Source organism: Peromyscus eremicus, chromosome X, assembly GCF_949786415.1.
Source record: "Peromyscus eremicus chromosome X, PerEre_H2_v1, whole genome shotgun sequence".
Classification (NCBI taxonomy): Eukaryota; Metazoa; Chordata; class Mammalia; order Rodentia; family Cricetidae; genus Peromyscus; species Peromyscus eremicus.
In genome coordinates, this window is record NC_081439.1 from 19,381,256 (window position 1) to 19,405,346 (window position 24,091).

Here is a 24,091-nt window from a genome sequence, read left to right on the forward strand (position 1 = left end):
AGGAGCTTGGTCCTACCTCAACTTAGTATACCATGTTTTGTTGACTCTCATGGGAGACCTTACCCTTTTTGAGGAATGGATGGGGGTGGGGGTAAAGATGAGGTCAGGAGAGGGAAAAGGATGAGAGGATGGAGAGGAAACTGTTGTTGGTATGTAAAATAAATAAAAAACTTTTAATCAAAAAAAAAGAAAAGACACATGAGGAATATGTCATGGAAAGCTACATGTGTGTAGTATAGACAGCTCAACAAAGAGACAGTATGCTAAAGTCAGCAGAGATGGAGGAGATTGGGCCCTTTGAAGGCAAAATGACTTCCTCATATCATTATATGAGAGATAAGGAGCTGCTTGATTCGGATATTACCCTCCTGAGTTTAGGTATTTCTTTAGTCAGCTCTTGCCCTGCTAAGTCCCCATTCCTACCTTTTATATTGGTAATATTTACTCTATATTATTTTATGTTAGAAGTATGTGAGTGGATTTATGACTGTCCAAGCTCTCACAGTTGAAAAACTAGCCTGAGTCTCAAAACAGACATTGAACTTCTGAACAAATTTGTGACTGTTAAAGACTATGGATAATTTTAGAGATGGCATAAATTTCTTTTTCTTTTTGAAATGGCCTTCCTTTTATGGACACCAAGGATGATGAGATTGTATCCTTGTCTTAAAGGTAGTTGATTGGGGTTATTGGGATTGCCCAGTGGGTATGTATGTTTGCTATTAAACTTAATGAGAGTTTGAACCTAGTGATTCAGAAGGTAAAACAAGAAAAGTGAGTCAGAACTGAGTTAGAGACAGATGTAGATAGTGCCCTCCCTAGACTTTTGTGTCTGCAGGGGCCACAATCAAGCAGGAGCTGCCAGCCCCATTTGGGTCTGAATCAACAGTAGACACAAATGGTGCTCCCCAAGACTTTTGGGTCTGCTGGGCCACAATCAACTAGGAGCCCACCCAGTGCCAGAGGTACCATCATACCAAGTACTCCCCTAGGTTTGTGGGCCCAGGCACAGAAGAGAGGAAAGGAAAAAGCTCCATGCCATCGCTTATGGCTGGGATGGGCAGTATTCAATCAACCACCATCTGTGACTCAATTGCTCTGGACAGTTAGGCACCATTGTGGTGAGAGAGTACAGTGTGGGGAGGTAGAAGAGAGGGAAAGCAGAATGGTTTGTGAGCTAGGAGGAGGGTCAGATCTGGAGAGGTGAGGGTGGTGAGAAACAGGCTAATGTGAAAGGCCACCTGGCCACTGGAGTCCAGGGAGATGTCTGGGCCTGGTGTATGACCAAGAGCCAGATCTTGATCCATGACCTGGAGCAGACAAGGGGGCCTATGTTGATGTCTGTGGCTCCTGTCATCACTGGGGGCCATGCAGGAGCCTATGGTCTGGGCTGCCACCTGCAGCCATGTTGGCATCTGCGGGCCATGCTGCCATGGGGGTCACACCAATCTGGGTGGCCTGAACAGCCACCTTGGACCATGGTGACAACCTGGCCCTGGCTGATGCCTAGGGCCATGTCTGGGTCCATGATCCTGCCTCACCCAGAGTCTGTGTTGATGTCCCTGACCCGTGTTACTGCCAGGCTACATGTGGATGTCCAGGGTCTTGGCCACAATCTGTGATAATGTTAGTGTCTGAAGGCTGTGCCACTGATGGTGCCATGCCAATTTGGATGCCCAGCACTGTCAGCAGGGGCCATGGTATCATCTGGACCAGGGCTGCATCCAAGGGCCATGTCTGGGTCTGTGGCCCCACCAAATCCAGTGTCTGTATTGATGAGCTCCTGAGATCATTGAAGACCATGCTGATGCCAGAGGTCTAGGTTGCCACTTGGATCCATGTTGTTGTCCAAAGGCCAAGCTGCTGTGGAGGCCATGCTGGTCAAGACGGCCTGTACTGCCACTTGGGACCATGGTGACATCCAGACCTGGGCTGCTGCCTAAAACCATGTCTGGGTCTGTGTTCATATCTCAGCCAGGGGCTATATTGGTGTCTGTGGAACATGATGCCACCAAAGGCTATATAGATGCCAGGGGTCATATGTAGGTCTGAGAGCCATGGTACCACAGGGACATCCTGATCTGAGTGATCTGTGCTGTCACCCAGACCCATGGTATCATCCAGGCCAGGGCTGCTACTAAGGGCCATGTCTAGATCTGTGACCCTACAACAGCCAGGGCCTGAGTTGATATCTGGGGCCCTTGTTTTCATGGAGGGCCATGAGGATGACAGGGTCTAGTCAGCCACCTCTGATCATGTCAGTGTCCAAGGACCATGATGCACTCAGGGACATGCTGATCTGGGAGGTCTGTGCTGCCACTAGGAGCCATGGAGACATCCAGGCACAGACCACTGCCTAAGGCCATATCTGGGTCCATGGCCCTGTGGAGACCAGGGTCTGGGGTGGTGTCCATGGCTCCAATTGCCATCAAGACCTCTGAAGATGTCTGGGATCTGGCCAGCCACCTGGGACCATAGTGATGCACATAAAGCCATGCTGCAGCTGGGGCCATGCTGATCTGAGGGGCCTGTGATGCCACTGGAGCCATGGTGGTGTCCAAGCAGAGCTGCTGCTCAGGGCCATGTCTAGGTCTGAGGTCCTACTGCATCTGGGGTCTGTGGTGATGTCCATGGCCCATGTTAGCATAGGGGTCATTGGAATCATGCTGTGCAGAGCCGGCCCTGCCCTTCACTGGCCCTAGGATGGCTGGCCCTGCCCTTCACTGTATATTACAGAAGGCAAGTTGGCCCTACCCCTCAGGGGAGAGCTTGCCCCCACACTCAGGAAAGATGGTCCCACTCCTCACCATAGGCATACACCTCACCTGGGAAGCACACTAGAGCTAACCCTGTGTTAAGGACACAGGTGAACTGACCATGAGGGCATGAGAATAGGAGAGCTGACCTCAACACCCCCTTGTCTTCCATGTGGTAGTATGGATCAGGGAAAGATGCCTCCCACCTTCACTCATTACCACCTGTGGCAGATAAGAGAGCTGGTCCTGAGGTCATAAGAGTGAGAGAGCTAGCCCAGACCCTCAGAGTCTGAAGTGCATGAGAAATCAGCCTCTGCTTCCCATCTGGGCAGAATGCTAGAGCTGACCCTGTTGTCCAGAACTCTAGCATGCCATCCCTGAGAGCAAGAGAGCAACAGAGCTAACCCTGCCCCCTTCATCTGCCATGCAGTGGCATTTGTGAGAGAAAGATGCTCCCCATATGCCCCTTGCTACCTGTGGCAGGTGAGAAAGCTGGCCCCAGAGACATGACAGTGAGAGAACTAGACCTGCTCTACACCAGCCACAGCACATAGGAAAACAGGCCCTGTACCCCACCTGGGCAACACACTAGAGCTGACCCTGTTGTTAAGTTAGCAGTGAACCATCCCTGAGGGTATGAGAGCAAGAGAGCTGACCCACCCACCTCATATGCCTCCTACAACAATTGGGAGAGAGAGCCCTGCACCTTTCCTGGGCAAAACAGTAGAGGTGGCCCTGGCTATATGTGTGAGGGGGACCCTGATCTGAGGTCCTGAGAGCAGGAGAACTGGCCCTGATCCTTGGTGCAGGCTGTATTGGGTGAGCTAGCTAAGGCAGTGCTGGAGAGCTCATCCAGGTAGTGACAATGAGGTAAAGCTGGTAGACTGACCAACCCAGCTACCACAGAATCCCAGAACCAGGCCTATGAGTTGGCCCACCCTAACATCCACAAAAATACATGAACTCTTGGAGCATGGAAGGGAAACAAACCTACAGATCCAAAACAGCAGGATTTCCAAAACATAGGACAACAACAGGATGTCCAAGAGGAGTCCCAGTGAAAGCCCATTATCAGTGATGCAGCAGAAACCAGAAGCCTCAAACAAGACCAATGATTCATGACAATGAACACTTACTTGCAAGATGAATAGACTAAAGGGTAAACGGTGTGTTTCAACAGGTCACATTACAGTTTCCACAAGTTTCTTTTTCTTCTTTCTTTTTTGTTTTGTTTTGTTTGTTCATTGTTTGTTGTTGTTTTGTTTTGTTTTGTTTCTTTGTTTTGTATGGTTTTTGGTTTTTCTTTTAAATTTGGTTTTGGGAGGGGAGGTTGCAAGGGCAAAGGTCGGATGCTAGGGGACAGGGAAATAAGGATCAGAAGGCATAATGTGAAAACAAAAAAAAATCAATAAGAGTAAAAGAAAATGAAATGAATTTTTTAAGAAGTATGTCAGATGAGCTGTCCTATGATCTCCACACCACTTGTTCCATCCGAGAACACTGGAAACCCCTGGCCATTTGTGATATTCACAAACAGAAAGATAGTAGATGCCCACTGCCCGTTGTACAGCATCGACTTCCTATTCCATGGAAAGGGCACACACTGTCCCCAGAGCCAACAATAAAGAAGCCCAGATCTGCCCTCATTAGACCTGAGTACCTAAGGGTCTCCAAACAGAACTGAGGTTACTTTTCATTGTTTAGGTGCAGCTACTTACAAACCTTCTTTCACTTGGTATTTGTCCTGTTTGTTTTCAACATGCCTTTCACCATTACTTTTGCCTGCAACTGCTGGTTGGAAATATCTGAACACATGATCATGGCCTTCAGAGTTTAGGATGTGAAAACATTCAAGGAAAGGAACACTTCAGACAGATAAAGGAGGAAGTAATTTAGACACACCCAGAGAATCAAGTTGATGCTTTATTTAGAATTAATTGATGATTACGGGAGTTCTGTGTATGAACAGCAAATTTGTTCTAGGCACCTTCTGACAGATGTTTCAAATGCAGGAGCCCTCACTTCAGACCTCTTGTTCGGCCACTATGTAAGCACGCTGGACCTTCACCTGACTCTGTAGTTTCAAAGAGCTTATCTCAGAAAAAAGGAAGATCACACCAAAGAGTGACATAGTGGTTGACAGTACCGCTGTTGGGAAGATAGCAGTATACTGTTTGTTTATCAATGCTTCTTTTCTAACAGGAAAGTTAGGCGGAAAGTCAAGAGTGGTTTGTCCATAATGATCTGCTATGTGGTTCCAGCTCACGGAAACAAATGTGAAGAGGCTGCTAACGCTCAAAACTAAGGCAGAGACCTTGTAGCAATATATCTCCATCTCCATGAATGGGTCTTCCATGCAGCTGATCTTAATGGCAGCTGCACCAAAAATCAGAACTACAAGCTTCATCAGAATGGCCCACACTATCATGGTCTGTGCATACTGAAATTCAGGTGAAATTGTCCAGGTGGAATTGATAGGAGTATGCACCAGCATCTTGATTACAGTCCCTGAGACATTAAACTCTTGAGGGTAATAAGCCTCCCAGAGTCCAAAGGACACAAATTTTACAACCTTGTTGTCGAATTCCCACAGGCGCCAGCATTGACTGCTTGCAATGACTATCTCAAACACCAAAGCTGATAGGCCGCAAAGGAGGCCACTCAGCTTGAAGATGCATTCCATTGCATTGGCAAATCTGAAGAAGAGATTGAACAAGGATATAGTAAAGTAAGGAACACAGGGGAAGTTGGGAATACAAAATGAGTCATGGTTTACAGAGCACTATACTCTCATACCTTGTCCCTGCTGTCATATAGTTGTATTTAAATAGTCTACCTATGTATTGGGGTTCAACATACTACAGATAAGAGTGTAAAAAGCCCTAAACTCCGTGGTTCCATCTATAAGAGGTTTTAGTGAGCAATTTCACTCTGTCTTTCAAATTTATCTTTCAAATTTCACTCTAACAAATGTGTGCATTTGTTACTAAGAATTTTTTCTTGTTTCATACGTCAATTCATTTAAAATTATGAATTAAATGAAAAATAAGTAAAGCCTCTGAAATTTTTCATTCATACTTCTGATAGGCTTCACTTCTAATTGTAATATTTATAACTTCTTTAAACCAAAAATGAATGAAGATTTAGCCCAAATAACAAAACTGTATTTTTTTATTCATACTTTATATTTTGAGATTGATGTGGTGGGGATGCATAGATGGCTCAGCGCTTAAGATCACTGGCTGCTATTCCGGAGGACCTGAGTTCAATTCCTAGCACTCACAGGGTGGATCACAACCATCTATAACTGCAGTCCTATGGGATCTGATGACCTCTTCTGGTATGTAGATATACATGCAGACATAACTCCATACAAAAATCAATCAGTATGTAAATAAATAGTATTTTTTAAAAAATATCTATGGAAGATAGGCAGTGGTGGTATATGCCTTTAATTCCAGCACTTAGGTGCAGAGGCAGACAGACCTCTGTGAATTCGAGGCCAGACTGATCTACAGAGTGAGTCCAGGACAGCCAAGGTTATAGAAAGCAACCCTGTCTCATGAAAACAAAAAGAAAAAAATTAGTGTCATTTTGTTTTCTCTTTTCTTTTTTGATAAGCAGTTTTGTTGTAATGCAGTATGTAAGTGGAAAGGTGATAGATATTGTTTGAATTACTCTGTTAATAAAATTGCCTTAGATATGCATTAACCAAATTCATATTTTCTGAGTTATACTGAATCATATCTTTTTAAAATGATTATGTTTCCTTTAAGAGCATTTTCTAATGAAATGAACTATGTTCATATTTATTGGCATTTGATATATAAAATCTGTGTTTACAGAAAAATATCAGTTGGGGGTAGACAAGATAGCTCAGTGGATGAAGTCACCTGCCCTTCTGTCTGACAACATGATTTTTATCCCTGGGACTCACATGATGGAAGAAAAGGACCATGCCTACAAGTTGACCTCTGACATCCATGTGCATGCTGTTGCAATGTACACGTCTACACACACACAAAAAAAATAAATTTAAAAATGTAACTTATATGTAACTTATAGTTTTAAAAGCAAGTTCAATGAGAATTTTCAGTTTGAGAATAATTATTTCACTATTTCTTAGATTTAGCCTTCACTCTGAGGCAAACTGAATATAGAAAGTCACCCAAACTGCCACTTCATCAAAAGGAGCCTTTCAAATGTACCTACTGAAAACCACAAAAGTCATAAATTTTATGACATTCGAAGTAAATCCAAATCTATTTTCCTAAACATCCTCATTAAACTGTAAAAAAATTAAGGAGAGCTACTCAAAACTCATTCCAGAAAACAAAGCCTATGAAGAGTTTAATTATTAGTTATTTCTTTAAATCTCCTTTCCAAGAATCTCAACTGGATTAAGTATTCAGCACCTTGGGATTAAAGCTGTGTATCCCTGTAGCTATCACTGCACACATCTCCACCTAATCAAAGATTAACTTCCCAAGGAAGTAGATCAAAGCTTTAGTTCCTTGTGGGTATCTGATAATAAAACCACCAAAGTAAACAGGAGTCTTTCTGCACTTACCCAAATCAGCATAAACACCTAAGCCACATTAGATGAATCAGCCTTTTGTTACACATTAAGGAATAGATTTATTTTCAAATAGTTTCAGTTCCATTACTTGAAATTCCTTTATCAGAAGCATTTGTGAGGAACAACAAAAGCTTACCATTACTGAAGAGAGACTTATTCTAGGAAGAAACTTCTGGAAACAATTCTTTCCTCTGGGTATGTTTAAAGACTTTGAATCTTCAGAAGATTTATCTTTGCATAGATTAACTAAACAGTCAAACAGGAGGAAACAGCTTGGGCTTTATAAAAGATTTTCCTCAAGACTTGGAGACTTTAGAGGAGCCAATATTTATAATATCATGAGAGCCCATGAAAAAGTTCTTCCAAACTTTGGTGATCTTTTAATCTGAACTTAATTAAGAAAGAGTGAAAAACTTTCAGTGTATGACAACTGTGTATGAAAATAATATTTTTGTAGTAATATTGAAATTTTCCTTTACAAACATGTGGCTATGGTTCTTTTTTTTAACTTTATTTATTTTTATTTTCTTTGTATTGGTGTCTTGCCTGCATGTATGTCTGTGTGAGGGTGTCAGATTCCCTGGAACTGGAGTTACAGAGAGTTGTGAGCTGCCATGTGGGTGCTGGGAATTGAATCTGCGTCCTCTGGAAAAACAGTCCATGCTCTGAGCCATCTCTCCAGTCCCCTTCTGTTACCTAAGAATTTTAATGCTTGGAATTAATAGTAAAAAGTTTTCAGTATCATATTTAAGATGATGCTTATTTCAGCTGTGTTTGCAATGCCTAAGTATAAGTATCTTATATGAGTGAAATAAGCAGAAGAATGCCTACAGTAATTTCATTTCTAAATTTTGGTAGTGATTATTGCAAATAAACTGAAGTCACCAATATTGTCTACTGAAAGAACCAAGAAAAATGACAAATGTTTCACATGGTACACCCAGTGACATGATGTCAAAATTCCATACATCAGTTTTATGTGTATATATATGTGGTATGTGTGTGTATATATGTGTGTGTGCATGTATGTATTTTGCATATGTGTTCATGCTTGTGCTTGTGCATGTATGATTGATGAACATGTATGAAAACCTGAATTCTTTTTTCTGTGCCACAAAATTGAAATCTACATGGAAATCATAAGGACAGATGAATAATTTCTCATAACTTACTCAAGTTCCACTTACAAAATTTGGTTCTTTTGGTCGAAACATTTGATGTGTCCTGACTACCTTATTGAACAAATATCTTCTTTTGTACCAAATTACAACTCCATATTTACTGCATGATCAAATTCACTTAGATAATTTCTATTTCATATCTTTAGATATAATGTTAATGTTCATGAATATGCCATGAGGGATGCCACTGAGTTCTTGAGCAGAAAGATAGAAAGTTAAGCCATGTAGAAAATGGCATTGCCATTGACCATACAGAAGGTTTGTGGGGCCAGCAAACTGAATTTCCTTGCCAGGAAAATTTACCAGCTACCCACCACTCCATAGTCTCTGTGGAATGTGCTTCCTAACTGGGAGAAGGAGGTAGCTGTACTACTTGGGAAGTTTCATCAGCAAGATGGGTTTGGAGTTGATTGTGGCTTGAGTAACACTCTGCCCACACCCTCTTCCTTGCCAAGACAAATCTGAGGAGGCAGAGACTACAGAAGCAGTGAATTTTGAAGCACAACTAGAAACAGGGTGGAGAATGTCTTTGTCCTAGACAAATGAGATAGCCTGGCAGGATCTGGTTCTGCCCATGTCTGAATCCTATGAAGTAGATGTATGATGCTCAGAAAGATACAATTTGAAAGCCTCCTTGTACCTTATTTTAAGCTTTTACCTTTGTGTATCATGGGTCAGGAGATCCATTTCAAAGAAGCCAGGATCATAAACATCTTCCAAATAACAAGAAATGTTGACCAGACAGGGAGTCACACAAGAGGTGGAAAACCTTAGGTAAAAGAGGTTGTATTAGACAGGTATTTTAGCTCAGAACAATGTCTCCCCAACCCCATGCGTAAACAAGTCTTTCCATTCCTTTCTCATGTTTTGTTTTGTTGGAGCCTCATATATACACTTTAGAGGTATTGGCTCATCGGATATTCTTGTTCCTCCAATGAGATCCACACTATCAGTATCCCAATTTTATAGCTAGGAAAACAACACAAAGAGTCTAATTCACATACTCAATTTCAGGAAATCACAGGTATAACAGTCAGTGCAGGCCCCATAGGCCTCAAAGACTAGCAGTGGACTTCCCAGTGCTTAAGGTATCATGAAGATATACTCACATTGAAAAGATTTCAAGAAACAGCCTAATCTTATGTCAGTGGCTTTCTTTGGTCCTTGATATTGAAAGTGATTAATAAAAACCATGTGGAAGACATAAAATACTTGCCTCTTTGTGTCTTGTATGAAGTCCAAATGTTAGTGTCTGCCAACTGTAACAAAAATGACTCTGAAAGTTCTCATGTTTCCTTGGCAACCAGAGAATAATGGCACATTGTGAGCAATGAGCCAGTGTTAGGCCATGTAGTCTTAAAGGATCACAGGAATTAATGTTCCTGTCATATGAAAAGTATTAAAGGAATAATTAACTTATTGATTTTTTTAATTTAAAAAGATTCCATATACATCATAATTTGATCATGATTTTCCCCTTCAAAACTTTTTTTATTCCTTCTGTTTCCCTCATCTCTACCCACCTAACCTTCTGTGCATTTGTGCTTTCTCTGTCTCTCTCCCTCTCTCTCCCTCCCTCCTTCTCTCCAAAATAAATAAATAAATAAATAAATAAATAAATAAGCTACTAGACATACAAAAAATGCAAAATCAACACATAGCATAAGTTTTGGTCATGAGGCCTACACTGGAATGCAGTGAGTATGTACAGTTATATGCCATTATACAAAACTGATTTTCTTTTTCCCAACAGGTATCAATTGCAAATAGCTTCTTGGTTAGTGGTGATTCTTTGTGTCTACTACACTGTTACACACTGGCATATAGTCTGGTTTGAATGAGTATGGGTCATGTGTGTGCTTTCAAAATCTCTCTGAGTTCTTATGTGATATCAGTCCTGTGGTGTCTCCAGGATACTGTTTTCTAAGAGTTGTCCACAACCTCTGACTCCTACAATCTTTTTTTAATGAATATCATGAAATTTATTAATTGAGTTAAATGAGTGAAAATAATTCTCATGAAATAGTAAGCAGGTTTATTACTGTATTCAACCCCCATTCCATCACAGTTCTTACAAAATATTTTTAAAAACAGAATACTCTAAAATCATGATCCAACATTATATTTAATGACAACACTTTAGAAATTACCCCTGTATTGAGATCCAAGACCAGGCACCAGGGTGAGCTCCGGGAATCCAATTGATGAGAGAGAGGAGAGATCCTGCAGGTGAGGGACGTCAAGATCATGATGGGAGGACGTGCAGAGATGACTGACCACACTATTGGAAGGCCATGAACTGTAGACTGGTGGCTGTGGAGCACCCATGGGACTGGACTAGGCCCTCTGGATATGGAAGACAGTTGATTGGCTCGAACTGTTTTTTGGGGGGGACCCAGGCAGGGGTTTCGGGATCTGTCTCTGGTCAATGGGTAGGCTTCTGGAACCCGGTGCCTGTGGTGTGACACCTTGCACAGCCTTGGTGCAGTGGGAAAGGGCTGGACCTTCCTAGGCTCAGAGTGCTGAGCTCTGCTGACTCCCCATGGGAGACCTCGATTTGGGGGATGCGGGGTGGCTTGGGAAAGAGGGCTGAGGGTGGGAGGAGGAAGGAGGAGGTGTCTGTGGATAACATGTGGAGTGAGTAGAAAATTTCTTAATAAAGAAAAATGAAAGAAAAAGAGACCATTTGATTGGAAGGACTTTTCCCACCCTTTTATTCTGACTTAGTGTCTAACTTTGAAATTGAGGTGTGTTTCTTGTATGCAGCAGAAAGATGAGTCCTGCTTTCATATCCATTCTGTCAGCCTGTGTCTTTTTTATGGGTTAATTAAGACCATTGATATTAAGGGATATTAATGACCAATGATTGTTAGTTCCTGTTATCTTTTGGTGGTAGTGTGTGTGTGTGTGTGTGTGTGTGTGTGTGTGTGTGTACTTCTATTCTATTGGGTTTACTGCTGTGGTGTTATCTATTGCCTGTTTTTTCGTGGATGCATCTGACTTCCTTAGGTTGGAATTTTCCTTCTTTTGCTTTCTGTAGCGCTGGATTTGTAGATAGGTATGGTTTGAATCTGGTTTTTTCTTGGAATGTCTTGTTCACTCCTTCTATGGTGATTGAAAGTTTTGCTGGGTATATCAGTTTAGGCTGGCATCCATGGTCTCTTAGTGTCTGTATTACATCTGTCCAGGTCCTTCTGGCTTGCAAAGTCTCCATTGAGAATCTAGGAGTTATTCTGATGGGTTATACTTTATAATTCACTTTGCCTTTTTCTTTTGTTGTTCTCATTATACTTTCTTTACTCTGTAGGTTTAGTAGTTTAATTATTATGTGGCCAGGGGACTTTTTTTTGGGGGGGGGTGTATATTCTGTTTGCTGTTCTATAGGCTTCTTGTATTTTCATAGGTATTTCCTTCTTTAAGTTGGGAATGTTTCTTCTACGATTTTGTTGAATATTTATTCTGTGCCTTTGAGTTGGTATTCTTCTCCTTCCTCTATCCTTATTATTCTTAGGTTTGGTCTTTTCATGGTATCCCAGATTTCTTAGGCATTTTGTATTTGGTATTATCTTTGACTGATGAATCTATTTCCTCTATTGTATCCTCTACACCAGAAATCCTCTCTTCCATCTCTTGTATTCTGTTAGTTATGCTTGCATCTGTGTTTCCTGTTCGTTTACTCAAATTTTCTATTTCCAGCTTTCCCTCTGTTTGTGTCTTCTTCATTGTTTCTATTTCAATTTTCTGGTCTTAAACTGTTTCCCTCACCTGTTTAATTGCTTTTTCATGGTTTTCTTTAAGGGATTTATTGCTTTCTTACAATTTTATTTGTCCTTTCCTCTATTTCTTTATAGATTTCTTGCAAAGTTTTTGTTTGTGTTTTTCTCAATGTCCTTATTGACTTCTTCCACTTTTTTGTTTGTCTTTTCCTCAATTTCATTTTTCAATTTCTTCTTGAAAAGCCTTTAGCACCTTCGTGATGCTATTCTTAAGATTGCTTTCTTCTAATGGATAAACAAAATGTGGTACATATACACAATGGAATATTACTCAGCAGAGAAAAACAATGACATCATGAGGTTTGCAGACAAATGGATGGATCTAGAAAAAATCATCCTGAGTGAGGAATCCCAGACTCAGAAAGACAAACATGGTATGTACTCACTCATAGCAGGATACTAGATGTGGAACAAGGATGACTGGACTGCTACTCACATCACCAGGGAGGCTACCTGGAAAACAGGAACCCAAGAAAGACACGGGGATCACCCAATGACAGAGAAATGGAATGAGATCTACATGAACAGCCTGGACATGAGTGGGGGTAGTGAAGGGCGAGGGTCAAGGGAAAGAGAGCTTGGGAGAGTGGGAGATCCCAAATGGATCAACAACAGAGAGGGAGAACAAGGAATAGGAGACCATGGTAAATGAAGACCACATGAGAATAGGAAGAAGCAAAGTGCTAGAGAGGTCCACAGAAATCCACAAAGATACCTCCACAACAGACTGCTGGCAATGGTCGAGAGACAGTCCGAACTGACCTACTCTGGTGATGGGATGGCCAAATACCCTAATTGTCGTGCTAGAAACCTCATCCAACTACTGAGGGATCTGGATGCAGAGATCCGTGACTAGGCCCCAGGTGGATCTCTGGGAGTCCAATTAGTGAGAATGAGAAGGGTTTATATGAGTGAGAATTGTTGAGACCAAGGTTGGATAAAGCACAGAGACAAATAGCCAAACGAACGGAAACACACGAAATATGAACCAATGGCTGAGGGGTCACCAACTGGATCAGGCCCTCTGAGTGGGTGAGACAGTTGATTGGCCTGATCTGTTTGGGAGGCATCCAGGCAGTGGGACCGGGTCCTGTGCTCATTGCATGAGTCGGCTGTTTGAAACCTGGGGCCTATGCAGGGTCCCTTGGCTCGGTCTGGGAGGAGGGGACTGGACCTACCTGGACTGAGTCTACCAGGTTGATCTCAGTCTGTGGGGAAGGCTTTGCCCTGGAGGAGATGGGAATGGGGGGCAGCCTGGGGGGAAAGTGAGGGGGGTGGGAGGGGGGAGAACAAGGAAATCCGTGGCTGATATGTAGAACTGAATTGTATTGCAAAATAAAAATTAAAAAAAAAAGATTGCTTTCTTCTGTAAAAGAAGAATAGAGATTGATGATCTCAAGAGTGGATAAAAGGCCACTTGGTGAAAGGCTCACCTCTGTTAGTTTTTAGTTACTTACTAGGGAAGGGTAGAGGAGAAAATATACCCAAGTTCTGAATAAATTCAGCCTGTACTAACATCCACTCTCCTAGACTCTCAAGCACCTGAGGGCTTTCCTTATGGTGATGGTTTCTTCAGAATCTGGAGTCCTAGATTTTCAGAACTGGTAGTCCCCTCTACCAACATCTTTTAAATAACAATAAATGTTCTCCCAGTCACTCTGGAATCGGAGCAGAGCCTTAAATTTCTTCATATCGACTCACAAAAGTACTCACTCAGGCACCTTCCCTGCTTTGGGGCTGCCAATTCAACCTCAATTTTTGTTCATGGAATTCAAAGTATAGTGCTTGATCTTCATTGTCCTAACCCAAACAATTGGATCAACACCACAGTTGAGGAGACATTTTGTCAAAGAGCTACATTTAACATCTTAGTGTAGACAAAATACTGGAATGGAATTGCAGCAGCAGGAAATCTGATCCTTGAAGCATACACATTGAATCTGGGGAAGCATTTGAATGTTTAACTTCTCCATGACATCAATCGTGATGTGGGCATATGTTCGTCTATGGAAATTGATAGCTGTCAGACAACAGGATGAATAAAATTTCAACTTGAATTGGGAGATGAGGAGGTTTTTACCTCTTGAATCAAACCTGTGCTCTCTTCCTCATGCACATCTTGCAACAGATGAAATCCACAAGGAAATCTTCAAAGTCATCATTGATTTCTCTGAAACCTTTGGAGCAGTGGCTCTAAACCTCTAAACCTATTTTCACCTTCCTAACACTATGACCCTTTAATAAACTTCTTCATATTCTGGTGACCACCATCCATAAAATTATGCCATTGCTACTTCATAACTGTAATTGTTCTACTTTTATGAATCATAACATAAATATCTGATATGCAGCCCCAAAGGGGGTCACAACTCCCCGGATGTGAACCACTGCGATAGAGGGTTTTGGATGATTTTCTAGCCTGTATTCTTCTTCTAATGAAGATAAAAATGTTTTTTTTGTAATTATGGAACTTATACTTATTCTAATGCTTGTACTATTTCTAGGTGAGAACTGTTACATAAATCAAATAAGGCACTGTCATCAAATGACTATCTGGTGCCATGGATCTATGCAAACCAGAGAATTTTACTGTATCCATCTGGATTGTAACTAAGAACTATCCTTGGAGGGCCTTCCTTTCTCTGGTCTATGCTTAAAACTTCATCTCCTATCAGTAGGAAATACCTAGAAAAGCATCGCCCCCACAATGACACTCAAACTTTATCTCTAACAGGGATGTTATGAGAGGGTTGTGATGGTTAGAAAAGGAGAAAGATCCCATTAATAAGGGCTGTTGCTTGCCCTTGATGTTGTTCCCCTTCCACAGGAGGCTGTAACACTCAGAAAGTGCTAGTGGATAACAAAGGGGGAAAACAGCCTCTTTGTCCTTCCTGGGAAGGACCAATCATGGAGGAGGTGACTTCCTGAGGGGAAGAGCCTGGAGAGCCTATAAAACGTCTTATCCAGAGCCCTAGGGTAGCCTTCAACCTCTGGGGTGCCTTCCCATCCCCTTGATGGCAGCTGTTTTTTTTTTTTGTTCTTATAAAGTTCGTGCTTTTGTTATTTATCTCTGTGATTACTGCTTCTCTGCTGCTATATCAATCTGTCATTTACTTTCTTCACTCTCAGCTTCCCTTAGGATCTTCCACTGTCATGTTCTGTCAGAGAGCCTTAGGATGTCCCTCTTCTCTCTCCTGTGGCTGTTGTATTCCCATTTTCAATCTCATATCTTCAACTCTGCCTGTCAATGGCCATGTCAGCCAATACCTGTCTGAGTGTGTCTTCTTCCAATATGTACAGCTTTTGTCTGTCTCATGAAACAACTTTGGTGGTAGCTCTGGACTACTGCTCCTCCAAAAAAAAACCCATAACAATAGTCTGTGCCCCCTTTGAGGAAGAGGCCATTAGAAGGTTCACATACGCTCTCTGTGTTCTTCACTACCTTAATGTGTGGTTGTATGGCTTCTCCCTGGAAAGAGAGACTAACAAATGAGAAAATGGCTCCATAAGACTGAACTGTAAGTTAGACTGTGGGGCATTATCTTAAGTAAGGATGGATATAGAAGTGTCCAAAACATTGTGCGTAATATTACCCCTTGGCAGGTGGTCCTGGTGTGTATAATGCAGCAGGATAAGCAAGCCATGAGGCACAATCCAGTAGCAGCTTTAGTCCATGGCTTCTGTTTCTGCTGCTGCTGCCTCTAGGGTTCTGCCCTTCTTGAGTTCCTGCTCAGATTTCCAACAGTGATAGACTGTTAGCCAGACATGTAATATCAAACAAATCCTGTAATCTCAAAGTTTCTTTTGTTTATGGTTTTATATCATTACAGCAATTGATATCCAAACAAACACAGAAAATGGTACCAGAACACTGTGTTGCTGAGGTAGACCACACTGTTTCTATTTGGGAAGACTATGGTGACCTTTGAATTTGGTGCTGAAAAGGTGTTCAATGCTAAGAGTTCAGTGGGCTGTTTTATGGGATCTTGGAAGATTAGCTTGGTAAGAGCCACACAGATAATGGAGGCCTGGCCTTTGAAGTTTAGCCAGGAAGGAAAGATTCTAACAGGACAATTTGAACAATTTTTGAGTTAGCATTCAGTTTCTATTTGGCTAGGGCTAAGTAATCATCTGTAATTGAAAGAGATCAGCATCTCTGAAGGAAAATCTCCTGAGAAGTGTTTTCTGAGAATAATCACACATGTGCTATGTTCAAGAGGGGGGCATCGCTATACCTTGTGCTGGCAAACAAACTTAAAAATATATATTATCCTCCTAGAATGTACTGGTTTTGAAAGCATGAAGTGGACATGTATAGCATCAGAGGCTTAAGACTGTGAGGAGCATAAGAATCCTTTGTTGAATGTGGAGCCTTAATGGAGGTACAAATTCCAGGATTAAATGGGTATTAAGAAGATTGCAATCTTTGTTTGGTTTGGGAATCAGGGTAATTGTAGCCTCATAGAAGGAGTTTGGTAATGTTCCTTCTGTTTCTATTGTATGGAACAATTTAGAGAGTATTGGTATTAACTCTTCTTTGAAGATCTGGTAGAATTCTGCACTGAAACCATCTGGTCCTGGGCTTTTTTTGGTTGGGAGACTTTTAATGACTGTTTCTATTTCGTTAGGGGTTATTGGACTATTTAAATAGTTTATCTGGTCTTGATTTAATTTAGGTATGTGGTACCTATCCAGAAAATTATCCATTTCTTTTAGGTTTTCCAGTTTTGTGGAATAGAGGTTTTTGAAGTATGACCTGATGATTCTCTGGATTTCCTCAATGTCTGTTGTTATGTCCCCCTTTTCATTTCTGATTTTGTTGATTTGGATGCTCTCTCTCTGTCTTTTGGTTAGTTTGGATAAGGGCTTGTCTATCTTGTTGATTTTCTCAAAGAACCAACTCTTTGTTTCATTAATTTTTTGTATTGTTCTCTTTGTTTCTATTTTATTGATTTCAGCTCTCACTTTGATAATTTCCTGGCATCTATTTTTCCTGGGAGACTTTGCTTCTTCCTATTCTAGAACTTTCAGGTGTGCTGTTAAGTCACTAGTGTGAGATTTCTCCAGCGTATTGATGTGGGCGTTTAGTGCTATGAATTTCCCTCTTAGTACTGCTTTCATAGTGTCCCATAGGTTTGGATATGTGGTGTCTTCATTTTCGTTGATCTCTAGGAAGTCTTTCATTTCTTTCTTTATTTCTTCCTTAACCCATTGAGATTCAGTTGGGTATTGTTCAGTTTCCATGAGATTGTAGGTTTTCTGTAGTTTTTGTTGTTGTTGAAATCCAACTTTAGACCATGGTGGTCTGATAGAACACAGGAGGTTATTCCAATTGTTTTATATCTGTTTAGTTTTGTTTTGTGACCAAGTATGTGGTCGATTTTAGAGAAGGTTCCATGGGGTGCTGAGAAGAAGGTATATTCTTTTTTGTTAGGATGGAATGTTCTGTAGATGTCGATTAAGTCCATTTGAGTCATGACATCAGTTAAGTCCTTTATTTCTCTGTTAAGTTTCGATTTGGGGGATCTGTCCAGTGGTGAAAGTGGAGTGTTGAGGTCTCCCACTATTAATGTGTGGGGTTTTATATGTGATTTAAGCTTTAATAATGTTTCTTTTACATATGTGGGTGCCCTTGTGTTTGGGGCATAAATGTTCAGAATTGAGACTTCATCTTGGTGGATCTTTCCTGTGATGAGTATGTAATGCCCTTCTTGATCTCTTTTGATTGATTTTAGTTTGAAGTCTATTTTGCTGGATATCAGGATGGCTAGACCCGCTTGTTTCTTAAGACCGTTTGATTGGAAAGTCTTTTCCCAGCCTTTTATTTTTAGGTAGTGTCTATCTTTGAATTTGAGATGTGTTTCTTGTATGCAGCAGAAAGATGGGTCCTGCTTTTGTATCCATTCTGTAAGCGTATGTCTTTTTATAGGTGAATTAAGTCCATTGATATTGAGGGATATTAATGTCCAGTGATCTGTTTGGGAGGCATCCAGGCAGTGGCACCGGGTCCTGTGCTCATTGCATGAGTCGGCTGTTTGAAACCTGGGGCCTATGCAGGGTTCCTTGGCTCGGCCTGGGAGGAGGGGACTGGACCTACCTGGACTGAGTCCACCAGGTTGATCTCAGTCTGTGGGGAAGGCTTTGCCCTGGAGGAGATTGGAATGGGGGGTGGGCTGGGGGGAAAGTGAGGGGGGGAAGAGGGGGAGAACAAGGGAATCTGTGGCTGATATGTAGAACTGAATTGTATTGCAAAATAAAAATTTAAAAAAAAAAGAAACTTTTCTCCAAAAAAAAAAAAAAAGAAGATTGCAATCTAGGCACAATCTGGCAGCGTGAAAGTCTCTGCAAAGGGCACAAGAGAGGTTATTGGTAAAAGTGCAGCCCACTTGCATTGGAGACCTCAAATTAGTGGACATGCCACTACCATGGTATGACCAGCAAATACAAAAACAGGTGTGCAGTAGAGCCAGCCTGAGCCTACGAGATATAAGGTGCATGCTATGGATTGCAAATCTGGAGAACAGGAACTTACTAGGTCCTTTGAAGCCCAGGAGTTCCTGGATGAATACCAGATGCAGAGCATTCAGCTATTTGTTTTGCTTTGATTTTATTGTAACTGTATCCTAATGCCCTCCCTCCATTTGGGAAAAGAAAGTATTCAACTTACTTTTATTTTTGTTTTTAAATTTTACAGAAACCCATAGTTATGAGACATTGAATATTTTATAAAGATTTTGAACAAAGATTTTGGATGTTTTCTAGAGCCTATTGTTAATTAGAGAGAATCTAGTCTTTCCATATCAAGTGTCAACAATCATGAAGTTCTAGTCTATCAGTGTCCATTGGAGGATCTTTATTAGAGCCCTGACTTGCTTCCTGGGAACTTCAGTTCCAATTCTTGCACATGGTCAGATTCTACGTGTATGATTTCACATGGATATTTTTCTCTCAGTGTACCTTACTCTTCCACCCTCATAACCAAGATCCACCATGTTAGATACTTGACACATCTCTGGGACAAAAGTCCTGACATAAGCAACTCAGGAAGGACAGATTTATTTTGGCTGTCAGTGTGAGGGAACATGCTATCATGCCCCAGATATCATGAGAATAAAAGCACGAAGTTGATTGTAGTAAGTATTATATCAGCAGTTAGGAAGCAGCGAGCAATGACTGCTGGTGCTCAGCTTTCCTCTTTATATGCAGTCTGGGTTCATAGTCCATGGAATAATGCCATCTACATTTAGGGCTGATCTTCTGACACCGAATCAAGAAAATTTTTGACATTAACCAGAAGCACTTATCCTCTTCTTGATTCTAGATCTTGTCTTTTCATCATTCAGTATTAACTGTCTTAAGCCCACTTCTTGCCATTTTCACTTCATAATATTACAACATTACATTCATTTACTCATGTGCAAGTGTTTGGAGTGTTTATGTGTTATTTTCTAAGATGAGACCATATGCAACTGCATACATATGGAGGGCAAGAGTCAAGTTTTAGATCTTGCCCTGGATGTCCCTTCTGGAGCACAGGTGAGTGCCCTAGCTGGGCCCAGACCCCATTCCTGGGCACCAGCCACTCTGGGGAAGACCTGATCAACTTGGCCACAGGTTCTTGCCACCGGGCAGGTTCCCTTCTAGCCCCACCGGGAAGGATTCCCTTCTCCAAGACCGCTGACAGACCCTGAAGTCTCCACGCCCTGCCCCCATGCCCATCTGCCCAAGCCCCCAGCCTCTTTATGAGGCTTAGAGGCCGGCCCCCAGCTCCCATCCTGCCCCGGACTTCCCTTCTGGAGCACAGGTGAGTGCCCTATCTTGCCCCAGACCACATCCCTGGGCACCAGCCACTCTGGGGAAGACCTGCCCAACTTGGCCCCAGGTTCTGGCCACCAGGAAGGTTCCCTTCTAGCCCCACCGGGAAAGATCCCCTTCTCCAAGACCCCTGGCAGACCCTGTCGTCTCCACACCCTGCTCCCACACCCATCCACCCAGACCACAGCCACTTCCTGAGACTTAGAGGCAGACCCCCAGCTCCCATCCTGCCCTGGACTTCCGATCTGGAGCACAAGAGAGAGAGAGAGAGAGAGAGAGAGAGAGAGAGAGAGAGAGAGAGAGAGAGAGAAGAGCTCCCATCCTGCCCTAGACTTCCCATTTGCACAAGAGAGCTCCCATCTGGACAAGAGAGAGAGACTTCCTGAATCTGTCAGCTCTGTCTGAACCAAGTGTGTGGATAAGGCCAAGAACGAACCAAAAGGAGATGGGCAGACATCAAGGCAGAAACATATACAACAAAATGAATAGCAATACAGCATCACCAGGCCCTAGCCCTCCTCCAACACCTAGACCTGAACATCAAATATTGGAAGAAGCAGAAGAAAACAGCCTTATGAATGACATCATGAAGAAGCTAGAGGCATGTGTAGAGGAAAAGACAAAAAAATGGGAAGAACGCTGTAAACAACTAGAGGAAAGGGCAAACAAATTAGAAGAAATCAATAAAGTCCTGGAAGAAAACAATAAAGTACTGAAAGAAAATCAAGAAAAATCAATGAAACAAATGAAGGAAACAGTCCAAGACCTGAAAATCGAAATAGAAAAAATGAAGAAGACACAAACAGAGGGAATGCTAGAAATAGAAAATCTGAGTAAACAATTGGGAACTTCAGATGCAAGTATAATCAACAGAATGCAAGAGATGGAAGAGAGGACCTCTAGCATTGAAGATACAGTAGAAGAAATAGATTCATCAGTCAAAGAAAACAATAAAGCCAACAAAGTCATGAACCAAAATGTCCAAGAAACTTGGGACACCATGAAAAGACCAAACCTACAAATAATAGGGGTAGAAGAAAGAGAAGAATACCAACTAAAGGGCACAGAAAATATACTCAACAAGATCATAGAAAAAAACTTTCCCAACTTAAAGAAGGAAAAGACTATGAAGATACAAGAAGCCTATAGAACACCAAACAGACTAGACCCCCAAAAAAGTCCCCTCTCCACATAATAATTAAACAACTAAACGTACAGAATAAAGAAAGAATATTAAGAGCAGCAAAGGAAAAATGCAAAGTGACGTATAAAGGCAAACCCATCAGAATAACAACCAATTTCACAATGGAGACTTTGAAAGCCAGAAGGACCTGAACAGATGTAATGCAGACACTAAGAGACCATGGATGTCAGCCTAGACTAATATACCCAGCAAAACTTTCAATCATCACAGATGAAGTGAACAAGACATTCCATGACAAAGCCAGATTTAAACAATACTTATCCACAAATCCAGCCCTACAGAAAGCACTAGAAGGAAAATTCCAACCTAAGTAAGTCAGATACACCCTCAAAAACACAGACAATAGATAAAGCCACAGCAGTAAACCCCTACGAAGAGAAGTACACACACATCACCACCAAAAAAATAACAGGAATGAACAATCACTGGTCCTTAATATCCCTCAATATCAATGGACTTAATTCACCTATAAAAAGACATAGGCTTACAGAATGGATACGAAAGCAGGACCCATTTTTCTGCTGCATACAGGAAACATATGCCAAATTCAAAGATAGACACTACCTAAAGATAAAAGGCTGGGAAAAGATTTTCCAATCAAACAGTCTTAAGAAACAAGCGGGTCTAGCCATCCTGATATCCAGCAAAATAGACTTCAAACTAAAATCAATCAAAAGAGATCAAGAAGGGCATTACATACTCATCACAGGAAAGATCCACCAAGATGAAGTCTCAATTCTGAACATTTATGCCCCGAACACAAGGGCACCCACATATGTAAAAGAAACATTATTAAAGCTTAAATCACATATAAAACCCCACACATTAATAGTGGGAGACCTCAACACCCCACTTTCACCACTGGACAGATCTCCCAAATTGAAACTTAACAGAGAGATAAAGGACTTAACTGATGTCATGACTCAAATGGACTTAATCGATATCTACAGAACATTCCATCCTAACAAAAAAGAATATACCTTCTTCTCAGCACCCCATGAAACCTTCTCTAAAATCGACCATATACCTGGCCACAAAACAAATCTAAACAGATACAAAACAATTGGAATAACTTCCTGGGTTCTATCAGACCACCATGGTCTAAAGTTGGATTTCAACAACAACAAAAACTACAGAAAACCTACAATCTCATGGAAACTGAATAATACCCAACTGAATCACCAATGGATTAAGGAAGAAATAAAGAAAGAAATCAAAGTCTTCCCAGAGATCAACGAAAATGAAGACACCACATATCCAAACCTATGGGATACTATGAAAGCAGTACTAAGAGGGAAATTCATAGCACTAAATGCCCACATAAATAAGTTGGAGAAATCTCACACTAGTGACTTAACAGCACACCTGAAAGCTCTAGAACAAGAACAAGCAACGTCTCCCAGGAAAAACAGACGCCAGGAAATTATCAAAGTGAGAGCTGAAATCAATAAAATAGAAACAAAGAGAACAATACAAAAAATTAATGAAAGAAAGAGTTAGTTCTTTGAGAAAATCAACAAGATAGACAAGCCCTTATCCAAACTAACCAAAAGACAGAGAGAGAGCATGCCAATCAACAAAAACAGAAATGAAAAGGGGGACATAACAACAGACACTGAGGAAATCCAGAGAATCATCAGGTCATACTTCAAAAACCTCTATTCCACAAAACTGGAAAACCTAAAAGAAATGGATAACTTTCTGTGTAGGTACCACATACCTAAGTTAAATCAAGACCAGATGAACTATTTAAATAGTCCAATAACCCCTAACGAAATAGAAACAGTCATTAAAAGTCTCCCAACCAAAAAAAGCCCAGGACCAGATGGTTTCAGCATAGAGTTCTACCAGATCATCAAAGAAGGGTTAATACCAATACTCTTTAAACTGTTCCACACAATAGAAACAGAAGGAACATTACCATACTCCTTCTATGAGGCTACAATTACCCTGATTCCTAAACCATACAAGGATACAACAAAGAAAGAGAACTACAGACCGATCTCCCTCATGAACATTGATGCAAAAATACTCAATAAAATACTGGCAAACAGACTCCAAGAACACATCAAAACAATTATCCACCATGATCAAGTAGGCTTCATTCCAGGGATGCAAGGGTGGTTCAACATACCAAAGTCCGTCAATGTAATACACAATATAAACAAACTCAAAGAAAAAAACCACATGATCATCTCACTAGATGCAGAAAAGGCATTTGACAAAGTCCAACACATCTTCATGATAAAGGTCTTGGAGCGATCAGGAATACAGGGAACATACCTAAACATAATAAAGGCAATTTACAGCAAGCCAACAGCCAACATCAAATTAAATGGAGAGAAACTCAAAGCAATTCCACTAAAATCAGGAACGAGGCAAGGCTGTCTGCTCTCCCCATACTTATTCAATATAGTACTTGAAGTTCTAGCCAGAGCAATAAGACAACATAAGGAGATTAAGGGGATACAAATTGGAAAGGAAGAAGTCAAGCTTTTTCTATTTGTAGATGATATGATAGTATACTTGAGCGACCCCAAAGATTCCACCCAGGAACTGATACAGCTTACAAACACCTTCAGCAACATAGCAGGATACAAGATCAACTCAAAAAAATCAGTAGCCCTCCTATATACAATGGACAAAGAAGCAGAGAAGAAAATCAGAGATACATCACCCTTCACTATAGCCACAAATGACATAAAATACCTTGCAGTAACACTAACCAAGCAAGTGAAGGACCTACATGACAAGAACTTTAAGTCCCTGAAAAAAGAAAT

At 41.3% G+C, this 24,091-nt stretch overlaps 1 protein-coding gene across 3 annotated transcripts; it reads right to left on the reverse strand.

The window, feature by feature from the left end:
• Positions 1-4,666: 4,666 nt before the first annotated feature.
• On the reverse strand, positions 4,667-9,827 carry LOC131899164 (uncharacterized). Of its 3 annotated transcripts, none has more exons than XM_059250559.1 (3): positions 9,733-9,827; positions 9,175-9,285; positions 4,667-5,452 (listed from the first exon to the last, which is right to left on the reverse strand). In XM_059250559.1, the coding sequence occupies exons 2-3, from the start codon at positions 9,201-9,203 to the stop codon at positions 4,780-4,782; spliced, it is 702 nt and encodes a 233-aa protein (XP_059106542.1). In that variant the 5' UTR covers positions 9,204-9,285; positions 9,733-9,827; the 3' UTR covers positions 4,667-4,779. The 3 variants fall into 3 exon arrangements, with proteins under 3 accessions (XP_059106542.1, XP_059106541.1, XP_059106543.1); XM_059250558.1 differs by lacking the exon at positions 9,733-9,827 and adding an exon at positions 9,626-9,715; XM_059250560.1 differs by lacking the exon at positions 9,175-9,285 and having other exon boundaries at positions 9,733-9,798.
• Between the last annotated feature and the right edge of the window lie 14,264 nt (positions 9,828-24,091).

Excerpts from the sequence above, each read along its gene's own strand:
- LOC131899164 (XM_059250558.1), bottom strand. Across the intron at positions 5,453-9,174 it reads CTGACCCATGATACACAAAG|ATTTGCCAATGCAATGGAAT; the intron begins GTAAAAGCTTAA and ends TCTCTTCTTCAG.